This window comes from Erythrolamprus reginae, chromosome Z (assembly GCF_031021105.1).
Source record: "Erythrolamprus reginae isolate rEryReg1 chromosome Z, rEryReg1.hap1, whole genome shotgun sequence".
Lineage (NCBI taxonomy): Eukaryota > Metazoa > Chordata > Lepidosauria > Squamata > Dipsadidae > Erythrolamprus > Erythrolamprus reginae.
The window spans coordinates 122,005,279-122,028,566 of NC_091963.1; the positions used below are offsets into that span (position 1 = coordinate 122,005,279).

Below are 23,288 nucleotides of genomic sequence, written 5' to 3' on the forward strand. Positions count from 1 at the left end.
TTAGGTTTTGATGCCCTGATGCCAGCCTTGCCACCAACTTACCATTCACCTTGCTAAATCAGGGAACGTGTGATTTCCTGGCTCAGCCTTGCTCTGGAGCTGCCACCCACTCACTACCTACCCCCCCTTTTTGTCCAATACACAATAATACACAATGAAGGTTATAGAGGATATAGGAGAGAAGAAATATGAGATATAGGAGAGACTATAGGACAGGGGACGGAAGGCACTCTAGTGTGCTTATGTATGCCCCTTAGTGCGCTTAGTGCTCCCCTTAATGCCCTACTTTAAGTGTGACACTTTATCCCATTTCCCCTTCTTCAAAGGCCTCAGCCCTTAATCTCCTCTGTTCCTCACCCATGACCACCAGTCATCATCTTGTGGCCACAACCTTATCTTTTTCCTGCAGCTGGCTGCCAGGGAAGACAAGCCTGAGCTTAGCCATCATGACTGGCCTCCCGCCCCCATCTCACCTGTTGTGAGATGCCTGCAGCTGTCACTTATTTTTTTTATAAAAGCCCCCAAGCTGGAGGCTTCTTTGCCAGCTGGAAATGAGCTGAGAGAGGCAGCTGGTTGGAAACCTCTCACAGTTGTACTGAAAAAAAGAGCTTGCCTTCCCTTCTGCCCCCAGCTGCTGTGGGAAGAAGCTAAGATCAAAGAAAAAGACAGTTCTGGGGGAGGAAGCAGGGCTAAGGCTGGGGTCTATGAAGGAGGGGAAATAGGGTGATGAATGCAATTGGCAAAGGGAGAGTGGATGGAATGCAGAAAGAGGCGTTTGACAGATTAGGCCAGGCCTGGGCAGAAAATAGGTAGAAAGTATAGTAGTATAGTATACTATACTATACTGCAGTAAATTCAATTTTTTTCCCAATGGGTTCTGTGATCCCAATGGATCTAAGTTTATTGTAATTGGTATTGTTTCTTGCAATACAGTTTATGGTTTGGATGAATTGTCATTTGGTCGACTCATTTTTGCATGCCACTCTGCAGAATCGGGGGGGCCACCAAGCCATCACTATACCTGTGCTCAGGGCCATCTCTGGAAACTTCAGTGATATCTTCAGGGGCAATGGTTTGTGTATGGTGGTTGCGGATGATGTTTTGTATCTTTGCTATGTCAGGTAGTGGTTGAGATGGTTGTGGGGGTGTATAAACTGGTGGTGGAGGAGTGGTATAGGGTATTTGGTTTGATGGTTTGCCTTTTTCTGTGCTTGGATATGTATTAGAGTATGATTTTGAGCATTTGAATTTCCATTTGTCCCTGCAGTAATTTTTTCTATCCAAAGATGTGAAGCATGCTTCTATGCATGCTTCCATATGTGCTTCCATGGAATCTATGTATTCTTTTGGTGTGTTATGCTTGTTTTGTGATGTTATTGTGTTTTTGTGATGTTATGCTTATTTCTAGGGTTTTGAATTTATTAGACATTGTAATTAGACCATTCAGTATAGGTAGACATGATGGACAGAAATAAAGAAATGTGGGGTATTTAGGATTCTGGTTCTTTTTACCAATGTGTAAGACAGAGCATTTACTGGTAGAGATTTGAAGTTGCCAGAGATTTTTACCATTCAGCTATGTGATTGTGGTCAATTTGAAGGATAGCAGTGTTGTCAGTGGCATTAAATAGTTTAACATCATCAGCAAAGAGAATGCAATTACTTGTGATGTGATCACAAAGATAATTTATGTAAAGTATGAAGAGTGTTGGTTCTAAAAAAAACTGCCTTGAGGGATACCACTGTTGACAGGAGCAGGATTAGATGTGGCACTTCCTATTTTGACCACTTGTCTGTTAGATAGGAATGCTGTTAACCAATCGTGTAGTAGTCTGGAGATGCCATAGGGTTTAAGTTTCAGAAGTTTGTCATGAATAACTGAATAAAAGGCTTTGCAAAAATCGATAGAGATCACATCAATTGATTCACCCTGGTCAAGTTGAGTGGTCCAAATGTTTTTGCCGTGTAAGAGTTGTAGATTAAAGGATATTTTTTTTTCTGAAACTGAATTGTTTGTTAGAAAGTAGGTTATTAGTTTTGAGGTGGAGTGTAATGGATTGGTTTATGATTGATTCCATGACTTTGCAGGTGACGCAACACAAAGAGATTGGTCTTTAATTTTAAATGTTGCTTGGATCACATTTTTAGAAGATAGGGTTGAATGTGGCTAGTGACCATTATGTGGGTAGGGAGCTAGTACTGAAAGATTTTTTAAAAAAATATGCTCAGAGGTTCAGCCAAGGTAGAGGAAAGCTTAATATAGAGCACCATAAATATAGCACCATAAATACTTTTAGATCATAGCATTTGCTTTCTCAACAGCCCCATTGGTAGATGGAGGAAATATTATACTTGCACCTTGTGAGGAGCCTACTCTCAGTCCTTGGAGTCCTCGGAAAAGGGCGGCATACAAATTCAATAAGTAAGTAAGTAAGTAAGTAAGTAAGTAAGTAAGTAAGTAAATAAATAAATAAAGTAAGTAAGTAAGTAAGTAAGTAAGTAAGTAAGTAAGTAAGTAAGTAAGTAAGTAAGTAAGTAAGAATTTCTGTTAGCCGGTCCATGAAAGCAGCAGGTAAGCACGTAAAACTGCATTTGTGCAAGTGTAGCATTAAGTTGCATGTACAAAACCATTCCCTCTCTTCTGCTACCACTGCCACAATTTTTATTTGTATTTTGTATTTATTAGTTTGTCAAACATGTACAAGATAGCAGGCATAAATATAAACATGGATATGAATGAAAGAAATGAATACAAATAAATGGAGATAGTAGGATGGGATTTAGGCACACTGTAATCTAAAAAAAAAAATCCTTACTGGTTCTGTGGGCATGGCTTGGTGGGTGTGGTTTGCTGATCATGTGATTGGGTGGATGTGGCTTGGTGATCATGGTAATGTGACCGGTGAGCTCAAAAACCAATTTTCACACACAAACAACAGAAAAGCCTTACAATTATCTCATGCACAATGCAACTAAAACCAACTATCACACTTTGCACAAAAATAACACAAAAGCTGCACAACTGACTGTGACACAACTGACTCACACACAATGCAGAAGCAGCTGGAATTCACACAAAATGGCTCCTGCAACAAGCAGGAACTTCACAGAGTCAGAGTTTGGGTGAATAGGTAGTTTAAAAAACATGCTTTTAATTTTTTTAAAAAAATCCCTTTTCAACTGATTGTAAAATAGCTGATGGTCATAAACTTTTTTTACTAACAGTTCCAGCAAATAGATAGTAAAAAATGCTCTTTTAAAAATAAAATAAAATAAATGGTTCATTAGCTGTGACAATCAGTTTTGCCATGTGATCCTTTTAAAAAAAAAACTTTTAAAAAACATTTTAACTACCAGTATGGAGAACTGGAAGCATTTGTTATATTGGTTCTGGGGAACTGGGCCAAATCAGTAGCATTTCACCCCTGGCATGACCCCTTTACAGATCTGTTAGGAACAGAATGACATCCACAATAGATATTAAGGTTAAGGCTGTAAGGGCTAGTCTGCAGAAATGGTGGGAATTGCTAATAAATTATCCATCTAATTTCATGGACAAATTCAGAGCATAAGAAATGATCAATTTGGACATAGGGTAAAGCATAATAAAAAGAAATAAGCTTCTTTTTTCCATATTGGGAAGATTTTTCTTTTTTAATCTCTAAATTTTTCTTTGTCGTTTCCAAGCAGCAAACTACACTGACATTTTAGTGAGGTTTTGCCATTTTTTCCTAACCACCATTTTTATGTCTTTATTTTTAAGGCTGTATATGATTGGATTTAACATGGGTGTTAACACAGTGTATTGGATAGAAATCACTTTCTCCAGATCTGTAGGAGATTGAGAACTTGGATTCAGGTACCTGAAAAAAGCTGAAAATAAAAACATGCAAACCACAATGAGGTGGGAGCTACATGTGGAAAAGGCTTTCCTCCTGCCTTTTGATGAGTGAATTCTTAACACAGAAGAAATAATATAAATGTAAGATACAACAATAAGAAAGAAGGGTGTAAAAGCAAAAATAATGACTGAGCCAAGTAAGAACATATAATTGGTAAACGTTTTGCTGCACGATAAGCTCAAAAGCAGAGGAAGTTCACATGTATAGTGATTGACAGAAGGCACCCAACAAAATTTCAAATATTTCAAAGGCAAAGAGTTGATCAATGCATCCAAGAATCCCATTATCCAGGATCCTCCCACCAACTGCCTGCACAATTGTTTTTTCATAATTATTAAATAATGCAATGGATTGCAAATTGCAACATAACGATCAAATGCCATTACTGAAAGCAAAAAGAAATCCACACATGCAAAATGAATAAAAGAAAAGATTTGCACAATGCATCCTACCAAAGAAATTGTTTTTTTATTTACAATATAATTTCCAAGCATCTTTGGGACAGTGACTGTTGAGTAACAAATGTCAACGAAGGCTAGATGACTGAGAAAAAAGAACATAGGAGTGTAAAGATCATGTTCAGTCCTAATTATCAGTATGATCAAAAGGTTTCCTAATACTGTTATTATATATATAATTAGAATAACAAAGAATAGAATCATTTGTATTTTGGGGTTATTTGAAAGTCCCAAGAGTATAAATTCTGTAGTTATGGTTTGATTTTCCATTGAGAATTGACGAACATCAATAAAGTCTGTCTGAGGAGAAAAAATATGATTTTAAAATGAATATTTACTAAATTTATACATATACATTTATATATACAAAGCTATCTCTCTCTCTCTCTCTCTATCTATCTATCTATCTCTCTCTCTATCTATCTATCTATCTATCTATCCTATTGCTTGTAGTATCTATGTACTAACTATGAGTAGAATATATTTAATATTAATAAATTTATTAATTGGACTTTTGTTACTGAAAGCAGAAAAAATATTTATTTATTTGATTTATTTATTTGATTTTTACGCCGCCCTTCTCCTTAGACTCAGGGTGGCTTACAACATGTTAGCAATAGCACTTTTTAACAGAGCTAGGCTATTGCCCCCACAATCCGGGTCCTCATTTTACCCACCTTGGAAGGATGGAAGGCTGAGTCAACCTTGAGCGAATTTGAACGGCTGATCTACAGATCTACAGTCAGCTTCAGTGGCCTGTTCTCCAGTGGTTCTCCTCCTACCTCCTATTTAATATCTACATGAAACCACTGGGTGAGATCATCCAATGGCATGTATGCTGATGATACCCAGTTGTACATCTCCACCCCATGTCCAGTCAGCAAAACAGTGGAAGTGACGTGCCGGTGCCTGGAGGCTGTTGGGGTCTGGATGGGTGTCAACAGGCTCAAACTCATCCCTGACAAGATGATGTGGCTGTGGGTTCTGCCTCCCAAGGACAATTCCATCTGTCTGTCCATCACCCTGGGGGGATTACTGATCCCCTCAGAGAGGGTCCGCAACTTGGGCGTACTCCTCGATCCACAGCTTACATTAGAGCACCGCCTTTCAGCTGTGGCGAGAAGGGCGTTTGCCCAGGTTCACCTGGTGCACCAGTTGCAGCCCTATTTGGACTGGGAGTCATTGCTCACAGTCACTCATGCCCTCATCACCTCGAGGTTCAATTACTGCAACACTCTCTACATGGGGCTACCTTTGAAAACTTCAGAAACTTCAGATCGTGCAGAAAGTGGCTGCGAGAACAATCATGGGCTTTCCCAGATATGCCCATAGAAACATAGAAACATAGAAGTCTGACGGCAGAAAAAGACCTCATGGTCCATCTAGTCTGCCCTTATACAATTTTCTGTATTTTATCTTAGGATGGATATATGTTTATCCCAGGCATGTTTAAATTCAGTTACTGTGGATCTATCTACCACGTCTGCTGGAAGTTTGTTCCAAGGATCTACTATTCTTTCCCATGTTTTGTCAACACTCTGCAGCCTGCACTGGCTGCCAATCAGTTTCTGGTCACAATTCAAAGTGTTGGTTCAGGAGGGAATTGTTTTTAATAGGAAAGTGAACACAAGAACAAGGGGACACAATCTGAAGTTAGTTGGGGGAAAGATCAAAAGCAACATGAGAAAATATTATTTTACTGAAAGAGTAGTAGATCCTTGGAACAAACTTCCAGCAGCCGTGGTAGATAAATCCACAGTAACTGAATTTAAACATGCCTGGGATAAACATATATCCATCCTAAGATAAAATACAGAAAATAGTATAAGGGCAGACTAGATGGACCATGAGGTCTTTTTCTGCCGTCAGACTTCTATGTTTCTATGCTTCTATGTTATGACCTATAAAGCCCTACATGGCATTGAACCAGAATATCTCTGGGACCGCCTGCTGCCGCACGAGTCCTAGCGACCGATTAGGTCCCACAGGGTTGGCCTTCTCCAGGTCCCATCGACAAAACAATGTCATCTGGCAGGACTCGTGGGAAGAGCCTTCTCTGTGGTGGCCCCGGCCCTCTGGAATCAACCCTCTCCGGAGATTAGGACTGCCCCCATCCTCCTTGCCTTTCGTAAACTCTTGAAACAATGTAAGAAGCATAGAAACATAGAAGTCTGACGGCAGAAAAAGACCTCATGGTCCATCTAGTCTGCCCTTATACTATTTTCTGTTTTATCTTAGGATGGATATATGTTTATCCCAGGCATGTTTAAATTCAGTTACTGAGGATTTATCTACCATGTCTGCTGGAAGTTTGTTCCAAGGATCTACTACTCTTTCAGTAAAATAATATTTTCTTATGTTGCTTTTGATCTTTCCCCCAAGTAACAATGATTGGAAACTATGATTGGAAACTAATCAGAGGGAGAAACAACCTAGAATTAAGTATAAACTTCCTAATAGTGAAGCAGTGGAACAGCTTGGCTCCAGAAATCATGGATGATCAATCAAGGGATGTTTTTAAGAAGAGTCTAAACCAGGGTTGTCAAATTCATGGCCCATGGACCAGATGTATCACATGCTGACCACATCCGCATTTAGTCTAGTGAAGGGGGGGGAAAGTCCCCATACATCACATAATGTTGCCATAACCATGCAAGTTTGACAGCCCTAGTCTAGACAGTAACTTATCTGAAATAGTATAGGTTCTCCTGTTTGAGCCAGGGGCTGGACTAGAAGTCTTTCAGCTCATTTATTCTAAAAATGAATTTTTATTCCAATTATGAATTGTAAATATTTTCTGTTCTATTTATTAGGCTCCTTTTTTAGATTTTAGTGAAAATAGAATTTTTAAAATGGAACTATATTGCTTTAAAAAAAAAAAGATGTACTTCAAATGCCTTTGATATTAACCAGCAGGAATAGAATTATAGTGACTACAAAACTGTAATTATTGCTATTATTTTTACATTTTTCTCTCTATATTAGCAAATACTGTAGTCTAAGCTGCTGTATCATAATATATCTAATTTGCTCTTTAGCAGTTTATCAGAGAAGTGATGAAGGCCAATCCATTTCCCCATCAAAAGTGAAGACAAGTTATGATTTTTGTAATTTTAGCTAGAGTTGTCTGGTGTTACTTATTAGTTCATAAAAGAAAGTAATATGAATGACTGAAAATAGACATACCCTAGCTAGAACATGAACAATTGCTTAGATGAAAAGAAAGTATTTTTTCCGTACTCAAAATAATCATTTAAATGACCTAGTAAATTGACACTATGCTTAAAAGTAATTTTAAAAAACAATCCTTAGACTCACCTGTAATCTTAATAAGATAATTAACCAGTTAATTTTAAAATTATCCAGTTGTTTTCCAATCTCACTATATAGTAATCTATTTCCTTCTTATATAAATGTATCCAGCTACCATTAAAATATTTATAAACTGAACTCATGATAGCCTTTTTAAAGAATTAGATTGTACTCAATTTATTTTTGAAGTGGGAAACAGAATTGCCATGTGTAAATTTTCCCTTGAAATTTCTTTTGCTTTGTGAATTCTCAAAGGAGATTCATTGCAAAGAAAGCCATACACAAAGTATTTTTCAGAGTATGAGACGTACCCTTTTCCTCTCTAAAAGCAGCTGAAAAGTTTGGTGCATCTTATACTTCAAATGCAGCTTTTTTTGAAGCTCCCCCCCCCCCCAGCTCTCACTAGGTACTAATGATCTTGCTGGCTTCCTACTCCCTCTGAAAAAGGCTTTTCTTTAGCCCTAACATGGTGCTAATGATCATTCGTTCATTCATTCGTTCGTTCGTTCGTTCGTTCGTTCGTTCGTCCGTCCGTCCGTCCGTCCATCCATCCATCCATCCATCCATTTATTTATTTATTTATTTGTTTGTTTGTTTGTTTGTTTATTTGTTTATTTGTTTGTTTGTTTATTGTTAGAGTTGAAAGGGACCATGCAGGTCATCAAGTCCAACGCCCTGCCTGGCTTGCTGCATTTATTTTTATTCCTACTCCCTCTTAAGCAGTTTTTCCTGCCCTTGCTTTCATTTGTATTCCCTCATAAAAAGGTTTTTTCAGCCCTAACCAGGGGATAAAATAATGTGCTGAAGCTGAACACACTAAGGATGCTTGCCGGATAAATATCTGGTAGGTAATTCCCCCCCACCTATTTTCTTCCCCCCAAACTAAGGTGCATCTCATGCTCTGACAGATATGGTAAGCTGGAGGTTTTAGATTCAGAGAAAAGAATGATTCAATTTGAGTTTGGATCTGAATTTTGATGCCAATTTGAGATCAGAAGGGAAAAAAATATTTCAAGCTATAATGGAAAATAATTGCCAGATTATCAAACCTCAATAATGCCATCATGTGCAGGTAATACATTATCTGTTCTGAGCAAAATGGAATGTCCACATTTTGGATTGACTTTACACTATAAAAAATAGCAAAAAAATCTAGTCCAAAGTAAAGCTGAATTATTACATGACAAGATACAGCATGCAGTTAGAATAGAATATGACAGGAACACATTTTGGCTAGCAAGAGAGTGGTTTCCAACCAAAGGAAGAAATTAGGAACATGCTGTTTACATAACAAAATTCCAGGCTTTTCATAATTACATAATTTAATATCTCGCCTCTAAAACAGTCATAGTTAATTCATTGTTTTCCCACACTTAGCACTACAGGTGAAACTTGAAAAATTAGAATTTCGTGCAAAAGTTCATTTATTTCAGTAATGCAACTTAAAAGATGAAACATAATATATGAGAGATATGATAATTCAAGTCTATGATTTGTCATAATTGTGATGATTATGGAGTACAGCTCATGAAAACCCCAAATCCCCCATTTCAGAAAATTAGAATATTACATGCTATCAATAAAACAAGTATTGTACATAAAACAATATCGGACCAAAGATCGAAAGTATAAGCATGCATATGCACTCAGTACTTGTTTTGGGCCCCTTTTGCAGCAATTACTGCCTCAATGCATATGGCATGAAAGTTATCAACCTGTGTCACTGCTGAGGTGATATGGAAGACCAGGATACTTCAGCTCTTCTGCATTATTTGGTCTTATGTCTCTCATCTTTCTCTTGGCAATACCCCATTGTTGTGGCCCATCCACATCCTGCACAGCTGGTCATGGACCCTGAGGATGAAGAGGGGTGTGTGGTACAGTACCATCAGCCCATGCACCTGGCACCCAAGTCGATAGTAAGGATTAGGTATCAGAGGCTAAAAGCCAACCAGGGCCTTCTGCAACTCCCAAAATGCATTTGAGTGACTCAGGAGATGCTAGGGCACACAGGGCTGTTAGAAGGCAAGAGTGGCTATGCAAGGGAAGATCTCTTCATTAATAGAGCTGCAGGCTAATTGGCCATGTCCTTAGACTATTTAAGGCTTAGTCACTTCAGGCTTCAGTGTAGAAGTCAATGTCATTCCATTCCAGATTATGTTTATCTCTCTCTCTCACACACATTCTTCTTCAGTTTGTAATTTAAAAATCACCTTTCCTACTTCTGCTAATGACCTGCGGAATTTCTGCCAACCTTTTGTAAGTTTCAGGGAAGGATATATACTTGGACTCTGACCAGTAGTTAAGACATTTATTAACAGCTGACTTACAGAAAAGACTTATTTGATGATTTCCTGAACTTTTAAAAAGACCCAATTACTAAGAAAATATTAGAAGTAAATGATTAATGGTTAAATCAGCGTGTGTGTGCATATTTCTTGGTGGGTTCATTGCTGGAACAGAACACCCATAGATTCTCTCTGTGGTTCAGGTCAGGCAAATTTGCTGGCCAATCAAGCACAGTAATCCTAGTCATTGAACCAGGTTTTGGTGCTTTTGGCAGTGTGGACAAGTCCTGCTGGAAAATTGAAGTCAGCATCCCTATAAAGTTCGGCTGTGGAAGGAAGCATGAAGTGCTCCAAAATCTAGTAGATTGATGCGTTGACCCTGGACTTGTTAGTCCACAGTGGACTAACACCAGAAGATGACATGGCTCCCCAAATCTAATCAGCACAGACTGTAGAAACTTCACACTAGACTTCAAGCATCTCACTGTGTGTGTGCCTCTCAATTCTTTCTCCATACTCTGGGTCTTTGGTTTCCAAATGAGATCTAAAGGTTTCCACAGTCTGTGTTGATTTGGGGAGCCATGTCATCTCCTGGTGTTGGTCCACTGTGCTTCATTAAATCCAGGATCAATGCAGCCATCTACCAAGAGATTTTGGAGCACTTCATTTCACAGATAAGCTTTATGGGGATGCTGACTTCAATTTTCCAGCAGGACTTGGCACCTGCCTACACTGCCAAAAGCACCAAAAACTAGTTCAATGACCATAAGATTACTGTGCTTGATTGGCCAGCAAATTTCTCAAATAACTATGCTGACCATATCATGTATTATAATGTATTGCAACTCATGTCTTCTATAACTACATAAAACTGCTTAGAAATTCATATAGTTTTAGAAAATGAGAGAAACAAATAATAATAAATAAATCTCAGTAGATTTTTAAAAAGAATGGCCATTTGAGCAAGTCTATCATACTTACATTGAATTATCTCACATTCATAGTAGTGCTGAAGAAAAAGTTCTCAATCTTCATGTTATAGCCTAACTATTCTCAATTTAGAGGATTAGAGAAAGTATTGATTGTCACCCTTGTTTAATTATTTTTATCTTGTTGTTGAACTGATAGGGATGTTAAATCAAGGGTTATGAGTATGGATTTATGAGAAAAGAATAGCTCTACACTGTTCAAATAGTTTTTCTATGTCAGATAGGATCTGTTTGTTTTTCAGGCTTTATATGATCAAATTTAACATTGGATTTAAAATTCTGTATTGAATAGTAATCACTTGTCCTTGAGTGATTCAGAACTTGACTTTCCACAACAATAAGATTGAAGCCAAATGTAGAAAGGTGCAGTAAAGAACAGAATAGAATTAGTCTCAACATTCTAGTTTATCAACTTAGGAAATGTACATAAACCAGTGGTAAAGAAGCCTTTCTGATGCCAGTTCTTCTTTTAATTTGGGATTAAATTCATCTTGCCTAAAATGCATTATGTAGTTATATATCCATCAGTCTAGATTTACCATCTTTTCTTTTCTGTTTTCTTTTCGAGGGGGGGGGGATGTTCTTCATTGGGTTTGTTTTAAACATCATATGAGAAGGAATATGACTTTTTTGTTCATAGAACTATATTTAAAATCCAGAGGCCACTTTATTCTAGGAGGATTATTTATCTGAACATGGATTTAACTAAATTACATGGATTATGACTAGAAATCCAAAAAGACAACAGAAGAAAATTGCATCATGAAGAATACATATAGCATTTTAATTAGGACTGAATCATCAAAAATGTTCAGGTATATCTCTTTAGCTTTCCATCATAGCTTCATCAACTTTAAATAGCAACAATAAAAAAGATACATTGTTCATTGAAACTTTTCTAATCATCATTTTTGAAATATATGGTTTCACAAATGTCATGCATACTTTTAACTTTTGATATGGAATGATGGTTTTCAATGTTTCTGTTAAAAATGCATACCGTAATGTGATGCAGAATATATTGCATTCTTATTTACAGTACTTCAAATATGCAGCAGTTCCTATATAAACACATTAATACCTGTTTATGGATAAATATTTTGAATAACATTTAAAATACATGCTATAACATAAATATATTTTGAGATGTATGAGATTTTTAAAAAATATATTTTATTGGGATTACAGTGATCCCCCGTTTATTGCGTCCCCAACCATTGCGAACAGGGTACTTCGCTATTTTTCAACCCGGAAGTCAAAAATACCATCTACGCATGCGTGCCGGGCACGCATGTGTAGATGGCAGCGGCTTCCCTGGGTCTTCCCCCTCTTGCTGGCGTCAGCGAGGAGTTTCCCCACCGCCCACGCAAACTCCTCGCTGCCGCCCGCCCTTCGCCCGCCCACGCCGTTCATTCTCGCCGCTTTTGAGCTGAGTCCGGGAGCGAATTCGCTCCCGGACTCAGCTCAAAAGCGCCGATAGCAAGCGGCAAGGAACGGCTTGTCTCGGCGCTTTCGAGCTGTCAGCTCGAAAGCGCCGAGACAAGCCGTTCCTTGCCGCTTGGTATCGCCGGTTTTGAGCTGAGTCCGGAAGCGAATTCGCTTCCGGACTCAGCTCAAAACCGCCGATAGCAAGCGGCAAGGAACGGCTTGTCTCGGCGCTTTCGAGCTGTCAGCTCGAAAGTGCCGAGACAAGCCGTTCCTTGCCGCTTGGTATCGCCGGTTTTGAGCTGAGTCCGGAAGCGAATTCGCTTCCGGACTCAGCTCAAAACCGCCGATAGCAAGCGGCAAGGAACGGCTTGTCTCGGCGCTTTCGAGCTGAGTCCGGTCAGCTCGAAAGCGCCGAGACAAGCCGTTCCTTGCCGCTTGCTATCGGCGCTTTTGAGCTGAGTCCGGAAGCGAATTCGCTTCCGGACTCAGCTCAAAAGCGCCGAGAGCCAGCGCCCTCCGGACCCCCAACCCGGGTTTGGGGGGCTGCTAGGAAGCCCTCCATGCCGGTGGCAAACAGCCGCCCCGCCCCCAATCTTCGGCTCCTCGCTAGCGCTGTGGGAGTAAAAACACCGTCTGCACATGCGCAGACGGTGTTTTTACTTCCGCATCGCTACTTCGCGAAAACCCGCTCGTTGCGGGGGCTCCTGGAACGGAACCCTCGCAACGAGCGGGGGATCACTGTATATGTTTTTATAGCATTTTAACTGATAAATAAGAAAGAGGGAGGGAGGGAGAGAGAAAATTCCTACAGTGATTGGGCCATTGCACATTAATTCAGCAACACAATACTGGGAGACTATACTTGGTAAATGAAAGATTATCCTTGTCCAGTTTTGTCTTACACTATAGACCAGTGTTCAACTCAGTTTCCTACCTGAGAGAGCCAACATTATTCAAAACTACAATACTTCTTTGATGATATGGCTAATATGTGGCTGAAGTGCATGGAATGCCGTTAACTTCCAAGTGAAGTTGTATCTATTTATCTACTTTCATTTGCATCCTTTAGAGGTAGGACAAGAATGGATCCTCACTCTGTCACACAGTACTTGGATCCCAAATTGTTACCTTGTGGTCAACAAGCCCAGTGTCTTAACCTCTAGACCAATGTGTTATGACCTGCTATAATAATATTTTATTATTAGTTAGTGGTGGAGCTATGTAGATATTAACAACTCTGAATATTTCTGCAAAAGTATGGAATGGTCCTACACTTTCCAAACATTTTCAATAGAACAGATCTGATCTCTTTGTTTTTCAGGCTGTATATAATTGGGTTTAACATTGGAGTCAAAATCCTATACTGAATAGAAATCACTTTATCCAGATCCATGAGTGATTCTGAACTTGGTTTCATATAGCGAATCAAACCGGAAATGTAAAATAAGCCCACAACTATGAGATGGGAGCTGCATGTGGAAAAAGCTTTCTGCCTGCCTTTTGCAGATTTAATATTCAGAATTGTTAAAATAATGTAAATATAAGAGACAAGTGTTGTAAGAAATGAAGTGAAACCAAAGAGCAACACAGATATGAAAAGAATAATGTAATTAGTAAAGGTGCTTGTACATGACAATGCCAAAAGGGTAGGAAGTTCACAAGTATAATGTCTGATTATATTGTTACCACAAAAATGAAGATTTTGCAATGGTACTACGTTCACCATAGAATAGAAGAAACCCAGGACCCAAGCTCCACCCACAATTTTATTACATATCTCTCTTGTCAAATATCTGCTGTAATGCAAGGGGTCACATATAGCCACATATCGGTCATAACCCATTGCTGCAAGAATACATACTTCTGTACAAGCAATTTGGAAAAAGAAAGAAATTTGAGCAATACATCCTTCCCAGGAAATTGTTTTCTGCTTCATTAGGAAGTTTGCCAGCATCTTTGGAACAGTGACCGAAGAATAGCAGATGTCAACAAGAGCTAAATGGCTGATAAAGAAGAACATGGGGGCCTGAAGGTGAAGCTCAGACTTGATCAGCAGTATAATAACCATATTGCCCAAAATGGTGAATAAATAAATTATCGTGAACAAGAGAAGAAGAACATTCTGTACCAGTGGATCATTGGAGAGACCCAGAAGAATAAAATCTGCCATCATAGATTGATTTTCTAGTCCAGATGATTTAAGAATCATAGGATCTTGATTAAAAAAAAGAAAAAATATAAACCTTCAATGTTGAAAACTACATGATAATGTATTATGCTGACTAAATTTACAGTTGTTTATTATCATTATCATTATCATTATCATTATCATTATCATTATCATTATCATTATCATTATCATTTTATTTGCTTTTCCATTTCAGGATGAGCTTAGATATTTTCATTAAATTTTAATTCATTAATTATTCCAAAAGATATTTGTTTTTAATTGTATTTGGACATCAATTTGTGCATTTAGAAATAAAGGTTATTGAAAATGAATAAAACATTTTGTTTGAATTAAATATCTGATAGAAACACATTGTCTAAAAGGTTATCATAAGGAAAAGATTAATACAGATAACTGCATATTTCAAGTGAAAAATATTCTGAAACCTAAGAATAGACAGAATTAGCCCTGCTAATCCTCTGAAACATAGTTCTCAGCAATGATTATCTATATGTAGCCCAACTGAAGCAATCATTTTATTAGTTAATTTTGCTGAGTGATGCACTAAAATATGAAAAAGACCTGCATTAGAGAATTTGTTCCTACTTTCTTTTTCTGAACACCAGTATCCACATTAGACATGTGCTTACCTTGTAGGAAGTAATTCTTTTGCAGCAGAGAAATACTCTGTATCTTTGTCTCCTTGCCTAAATACCTAGGAGCTTTTTTTGGAACAGGTAACAAAAAAGGCATGAGTTCATACCAATATTCCTTCTGGAATTCAGGGCACATGAAACCAATTGGGAATATTGATCAGAAATTAAAATAAATAAAGGATGGATATGTTAAAAATATTTTGCTTTTATTTCATTTAAAGTAACAGTATAACACAGTGACTTTACCATTACAGTAATGATGAAGTCATAAAAGGTTTGTTGATGCCTTGAAAAATAATAAAAAAATCAATAGTTTTTTTGTCTATTCCTCACAATAACAGTCTTCAGAAAATCATGTATAAATAAAATCCTTTTTATAGTTTTAGTTAATGTTTAGTTTAATTTAGTTAGTTAGTTTAGATAGTTAAAGAAGGGAGATAATTGTAGAAAAGCTAGAGACACAAATAATGTAAGCTTTTCCATATTTATTCAAATCATGCCCAAATTTTCAAAAGAAATCACATATTTTCTAATTTAATTCTTTCTGCAACAAATCTATGGAATAAATCAGTATTATTATCTTGAGTATTATTTAAAGGTTGAATGAATATGTTAAACATAAAAGTATTTCTTTTTTAAATTACATTTAAATTCATCTACTCCAATTTTTAGATATATGGCTTAGAAATCATGCGAAAAGATTGTTTTGCATAACTCGTTTTTAATTAAAAAGTTTTAAGTTTCTAAAATCAAGAAAGCTGAATGCTAAATTCTCACTCACTCATACCTCATTCAAAGACTAGAGGAACTTGCCAATTTTAAAACTAAAAATCAGTTGGCATTGCAGCAGGATGGTAATAGTGATGATAATGATAGTGGTGGTGGTGATGGTAGTGGTGGTGGTGGTGTTGGTGGTGATGGTGATGATGATGATGATGATGATGATGATGATGATGATGATGAAGCTGTATGGAAAAACTGAAACTGAAATCCACTCTCTGACCACCACTATCCGAATCTTTAGAACTGATATCAGCATAGAGTTTGGTTTGGACAAATGTGCCATAGTAGCACTGGAGAAGAGTAAAATCACTGAAAGCATGGGCAAAAATATGCCTAGTGGTCAAGCCATAAAGTGTCATTAGCTAGAGGCCTATAAATGCCTGGGCATTCTGCAACTGGACAACATCAAATATGGGCATGTGAAAAACATGGTCAGCAAACAATGCACACAAAGAGTCAGACAAATTCTCTAAAACAGACTCATTGCACCGGAGGTGGAATAAGAACTCAGAGACCAAGAGCTGGGTTAAAATGGGTCACTTTATTAAAGATAAATGAACATTAACTGATTATCGACCTGCATTGGCCACTAAAAATTTGGGGTGGAAATAATTCATGAATAACCTTCCTGGGCAACTATGGGCATAGCTCCTTGCTGAACAAGGTGAAGGTACCACACCTTCACCTCGTTCCTGGCCACACCTTGGCGTGTGGGAGGGCTCACCGTCCAATCCCCTTCCGGTTATTGGGATAGGAAAGTTCCAAGGGCATTCCCTCTCCAATTGCTCCAGCCACATGGTACCTGGAGCTCCTGGCGCAAGATTGCCCATCATCTTCAAAAAGATGCCCTAAAGGAGAATATGCAGTTGCTACGCCTGACGATTTCTGCTCCTCACCTGCCATGGAGGGGGGTATCTTGGCCCCTCAACTCCCCCCTCAACCTGCACCAGCTCACCCAGGCACCTCTGCAGGTCCCCGAGGAAAAAATTGACATTCACCTTGCCTGAGAGGAGATGCCATCAGCTCAGTAGAGCCCAGGCCTGCCAATTCTGAACCGGTGGTGGGGTTGACCATTGCTAAACCCTTTCCGACAATCTCCACGCTCTAGGGAATAATAAGTTGTGCCACACCATCTAGAGGATCACAGCCCAAAGCCACTTGCAACTGGGCAACCAACATAAAGGGGACCCGAAGGTCTACACAGGCTTGACAGACCACTGCTAAGCCTCTCATGTTCCAGGGTCATGCCCACTTTGCAAAACCAGCCACTTGGTGCTGCTGCCCAATGGAGAGGTGCAGGTCTTCGCAGGACTGACTGATCACAGCCAGGCTGTTGTCCAACCAGAGATTTATTATTTATTTATTCATTTGTCCAATACACAAATACATAGGAAGAAAAATAGACATGTAGTAATATATATAAGGGTAAAAGTGAACTTAGAGGAGAGGATATATGAAATAAAGAATATATATATGGTAAGTGAGAGAAAGGAAAGACAATTGGACAGGGGACGAAAGGCACACCAGTGCACTTATGTATGCCCCTTACTGGCCTCTTAGGAACCTGGAGAGGTCAATCGTGGAGAGTCTAAGGGAGAAATGTTGGGGGTTAGGGGTTGACACAATTGAGTCTGGTAATGAGTTCCACACTTCGATAACTCGATTGTTGAAATCATATTTTTTACAGTCAAGTTTGGAGCGGTTCATATTAAGTTTGAATCTGTTGCGTGCTCTTGTGTTGTTGTGGTTGAAGCTGAAGTAGTCATTGACCGGTAGGACATTGCAGCATATGATCTTGTGGGCAATACTCTATTCGTCCTCCTCTTGTATTTCTTTCCCTTCTTTCTAAATCCCTTTCCCTTTCTTTCCCTCTCCTTCCCCAATCACACATGCTATATAAGTAAACTATAATTGCTAGAATGTACATTATATATATTCCCTTTATTTTTCTGTACCCTGTTTTCAAATTAAAAAAAAAACATTAAAAAACTGCAATTCAATGTCGTATGGACAACTGGCAGAACAAAGCATAGTATGTCTAGTTCTTGGAGAAGATTGAAGGCAAAGTGGATAAAGAAAAGACCTAGTCATGGCTTACAAGTGGAACACTCAAAATGGAGATGGAAGATCTAATTCTGGCTACACAAGAACAGGCCATTAGAACAAATGCTATCAATGCCAGGATTTAAAATCAATAGACAGTCCAAAGTGCAAACTCTACCAGTGGCAAAGAACTGGTGGGATCATAAGCCCAAAAAAGTGGTTAAGAAAAACTACTATTGGACTTCCAACTTCAGACTGAGCAAATTTTGGAGCACAATACACCAGACATTATGATTGTGGAGACAAAGAAAGTATGGATCATCAACATCTCAATCCCAGGAGACAGCAAAATTGAGGAGAAGCTAGAGAAATTTGCAAAATACAAAGACATGAAAATTGAGCTGCAATGACTCTGCCATAAGCCAGTGAAAGTGATCCCAGTGGTCCTTGGCACACTGGGCACAGTGCCAAAAGATCTCAGTGGACATTTGAAAACCATTGGAATTGACAAAATCTCCATCTGTCAATTCCCAAAAGCCACTTTACTGGGGTTGGCACACTTAATTCACCACTACATCATGCTACAATTTACCTAGGTGTTTGGGAAGCACCCGGCAGATGATGAAATACAAAATCCAGCATTCTGATCTCATTTGCTGTGCTGTATTGTTGATAATTATTAGTTAGGAGTGGCAGAACCAGTAACCAGAATTGATGTCTCCAGCATTGGAAGAAACAGGAACAGTTAGAAAAGAAGAAGCAGTTACCATGAGAGACGAAAATTGTGTTGAATTAGGCTTCTGATAGCAAAAGAATAAACAATAAATATGGCATTATCAGCAGTGGAGAAAATAGAGGAGAAACCAAAGAGAGCTGAGGTGAGAATAGAGGAATTAATTCCAAAAATGATATAAGCAGATAAAGAGATGGAAGAAACAGCAATAATCTCTAATAATATTTTTTTTTAATTCAAAAGAGAAAAGTGAATAAAGAGAAAGATTTTCTAAAAATGGAAGAACTGCAGATGGGTGCTTTACAGATTCAACAGCAAGAGATAGATGGTGTGACAGAGGAAATATTTAGATTAAATAAACTTGATAAAAGGAGTTAAAAAAAATACCAGAGTAGAAGCAGGAAAGATTCACCAAAAAGTTAATAACAGATGAAATTCTATAAAAGAGAAGAGATTATATAGAATTTTTTAACATTTCATTAAGTGATAGTGGGGAAAGTAGAAATTAGAAATTGGGAAAATAGTATTATGTATACTGAAATATAATATAAGATATTGATAGAAGATATTAATAAATGATAGTACTATTATAATTACTATATATACACTTGCATCGGATGTGAAAAAAACACACAGACACCAAGGAGCTGGGATTAAAGAGTTACTTTATTAACTAATAAATTAACTTTAACGGATTATCAACGAAATAACCAGGACTTGTAGAGGCAACTAAGAAAAGAGGGTGGAAATTCCTGTTGGTAAACCTTCCTGGGCAATATGGGCATAGCTCCTTGCTGAGCAAGGGAAGGGGACATCTCCCTTGTCTTGCTCCATGCCCCGCCCCAATGCATGTGTGGGGGCTCACAGATAAATCTCCATCTGGGGACTGATGTAAGTGAGTCCCAAGCTCACCCTCTCTCCATTGCTCAGGCTGTATAAGCCCCGAGCTTCTGGCGAGAGGCAGCCCATCATCTTCCAAAAGATGCCCTAAAGGAGAACACATAGTTGCTACCACTGCCTTTTTCCGTCCCTTAACTACCAACCCCAGTGACGAGAGGGAGCAAGCCAATTGTACCAGATTTTAAAGTGAAGCCACGCCACACATCCTAACCTGTCCATCCTCACCCTCCAATGTGAACAAAGTGAAAAAATGGCCACAACATAAGGTGTTGAAGCCCCAAAAGAATTCCTACTCACCCCCCAAAGGCGCCCTTGATGGCACACTGCAAAGAAGAGGAGGGTGGGTGGGTGTTCGCTCTTGGATGGCTGGGGGCAAAAGGAGGGATCAGTGGGGCACAGCCCTATTTATGGGGCTCACCCAGACCACCCCCAGCCATAGTTCCCTCTAAGCTGAGCAGTGAGCAATCGCTCACTTAAAAATCATCATCGACTCAGAGTTTTCCAAACCTGCCCAGAAGCCGAGAGGGAAAGAGTGAGAGGGAAGGAGAGAGAGAGGAAGAGCGGAAGAGAGAGAAACAGATAGAAAAAAGAGAGGAAGGAAAAGAGAAAAAAAGAATGGGAGTAAGGAAGAGAGAAAGAAAATCAAAATCTAGTTTGAAACTAGCTCAACTATTTAAGTGGCATTTTGATATTGATAGAGTTGCCCTATTATGAGCTCACTGTTATAGACACACAGTACAGTATTTTATTTTGAAATTCTCTAAGGCAAAACCGGGTGGTTTTTTTATTTGTTTGTTTGTTAGTTTGTTAGTTTGTTAGTTAGTTAGTTAGTTAGTTAGTTAGTTAGTTAGTTAGTTAGTTAGTTAGTTTGTTTGTTTGTTTGTTTGTTTGTTTGTTTGTTTGTTTATTTATTTATTTATTTATTTATTTATTTATTTATTTATTTATTTATTTATTTATTTATTTAATATTTCTGTGCCGCCCAGTCCCGAAGGGACTGCTGCTCAGACACTATACTTTTCCGCCCACCCCCCAAAAAAATTAGAGGGAACACTGCCCCCAGCCAATAAAGCCCTTGTGCTGAGCACAGAGGGCTGTGGGCAATCTTGCGCCACCCCATGAGATCACCCATGCTTCACCCGGTGGCAGCTGCCAGGGCTGTGCTTTCTGGCCCCAACCCAACAGCCCATTAATTTGGCCGGCCTTTCAACTGTATTGAATGGAAATCACTTTGTTTAGATTAATGATAAATTCTGAATTTTGCTTCATAGTCCAAACAAAAGTTGTAATGTCACATAAACCTTCCACAATAATAGTTTTATTTATCACCAAATGAGAAAGAATATCATTTTATAGTATTTGTAATAAATTGCGCACAATTGCCCACAAAACACAGAAATAACCAGTTATTCGTGTCTGCCAATCTGTCCATAGGAACAAAATGATATGATTTTGCCTAGAAAGGTTATAAAGATAGTAGCACCAACTGAAAAATATAGCTATGTGATTAACATATGCAATATGTTTGCTAAGACAGGTTTTAGTGACAGCCACAATGAGGGGGATACAATTTCTAGAGATGAATGTTGATTACATTATGGTGCAGAATATACAGCATCTTCTGTTTGTTTGATCTTGAAGCTTGGTTATTACATAACTACATAAAATCTACACAGAAATTCATATTGTTTTGGAAAGTGTGTTTACATTACATGTCTCAAGCTCAAATAGACAGAGAAGATGTGTACTGTGGAGGAAAAATAAATTTAAAATATTACATATATTAGTGGATACTTTCACTCAGATTCTTTAAGAAAAGTTGTTTGGATGAAAATTACAGCAAGATTAGTTTTCTTTTATTAATATTATTAATTATACCACATTATTATAGCAGGGCTCTATTATAATGTGGTATAACTAGATATTATTAATTATACCACATTATTATAGCAAGGTTCAAGAAGCAGTTCTTATAGTCCCGTATCACATCATAACTCCCAAAGTAGAGGGTACAAGGCATATTGCAGCCCTCAATCCTGCTGAGTTACAACAATTGTGACCACAATTAAGTGCAGCATTTCTGTTGCTAACATAATTATTACGTGAGTTTTGTCCCATTTTATAATTTTTCTTGCCACAATTGTAGTGAATCATTGAAGTTAGAAACAGAGTTCTGAATCTGACTTCTCCACTGACATTATTTGTCAGAGGGTGACAGAAAGGAATCACATGAACCCTGGACATTACAACTTCATAAATATGAGTCAACTGTCAAGAATCTGAATTTTGACCATGTGACCAAGGAGATGCTGCAAGGATTCTAAGTTTGAAAACCGGACACAAATCATTTCTTTCAGTGCCATTGTAACTTTGAATGGTCACTAAATACACTCTTGTAAGTTGAGGATTACCTGCACCAATTTTTTATCACTCTAATTATTGAATCATAGGCATATTAAATGAAGGACTCAGAATATTGTTTCATGTCAAAATAATGGCCCTACATTTTCCAAAGAGTTTTTCCACACCACATAGGATCTGTTTGTTTTTCAGACTATAGATAATGGGGTTTAACATAGGAGTTAAAATGCTATACTGAATGGAGATCACTTTGTCCAGATCCATGAGTGATTCTGAACTTGGCTTCATATAGCGAACAAACGCTGTAATGTAAAATAAGCCCACAATAATAAGATGGGAGCTACATGTGGAAAAAGCTTTCTGCCTGCCTACAGATGATTTTATTTTAAGAATGGATGAAATAATATTAATGTAAGAGGCCAGGGTAAAAAGAAATGAACTGAACCCAAAAGCCAAAATAAATATTAGAAGAACAATATAATTAGGGAGGGTCTCTGCACAAGACAAGGGCAAGAGTGAAGGAAGCTCACAATTATAGTGTTTGATGATATTGTTGCTACAAAAATGAAGGTTTAGCAAAGGCAGGACATTCCCTATGGCACCCAAGAAACCTAGGAACCATGCTCCACCCATCATTTTGTTGCATTTCTCTTTCGTCAAATGTCTGTTGTAATGAAGTGGATCACATATGGCCACATAACGATCATAACCCATGGCTGAGAGGATGAACACTTCTGTACAAGAGGTTTGTAGAAAAAAGAAAATCTGTGCAATGCATCCTTCCCAGGAAATGGTCTTCTGCTTTGTAATAAAATTTGCCAGCATTTTTGGAACAGTGACTGAAGAATAGCAGATGTCAACAAAAGCTAAATGACTAAGAAAGAAGAACATGGGAGTCTGAAAGTGAAACTCAGATTTGATCACCAATATAATTACCATATTCCCCAAGACGGTGACTAAAAATATGATCATGAAGAAGAAAAAAAGAAAATTCTGTGTTTTTGGATCATTGGAGAGTCCCAGCAGAATAAACTCTGTTATTATGGTTTTATTTTCCCACTCAGATGATTTAGGAACCATAAGATCTGTGATAAAAGGGAAGCAAAATTAATGAGATCTCAAATTAATGTTGAAAACTAGATGAGGGTATAATATATTGATGTTTCACCATTTAATTTCTTTCCGCAAAATGCCAATGTAAGTGTTGATTTTTCATTTTCATGATGTGTTGGCATTTTCCACCTCACTTTTGAATTTATTAAGTG

General features: G+C 38.1%; 3 protein-coding genes across 3 annotated transcripts; all 3 read right to left on the reverse strand.

The window, feature by feature from the left end:
- Positions 1-3,694: 3,694 nt before the first annotated feature.
- LOC139153967 (olfactory receptor 5V1-like) lies at positions 3,695-4,630 on the reverse strand. Its single transcript, XM_070728394.1, has one exon. It carries the CDS (start codon positions 4,628-4,630, stop codon positions 3,695-3,697), a length of 936 nt encoding a protein of 311 aa, XP_070584495.1.
- Positions 4,631-13,605: 8,975 nt separating this feature from the next.
- LOC139153968 (olfactory receptor 5A1-like) lies at positions 13,606-14,586 on the reverse strand. Its single transcript, XM_070728395.1, has one exon. It carries the CDS (start codon positions 14,584-14,586, stop codon positions 13,606-13,608), a length of 981 nt encoding a protein of 326 aa, XP_070584496.1.
- Positions 14,587-22,143: 7,557 nt separating this feature from the next.
- On the reverse strand, positions 22,144-22,737 carry LOC139153969 (olfactory receptor 5AN6-like). The gene has a single exon (XM_070728396.1). The coding sequence runs from the start codon at positions 22,735-22,737 to the stop codon at positions 22,144-22,146; it is 594 nt and encodes a 197-aa protein (XP_070584497.1).
- Positions 22,738-23,288: the final 551 nt, after the last annotated feature.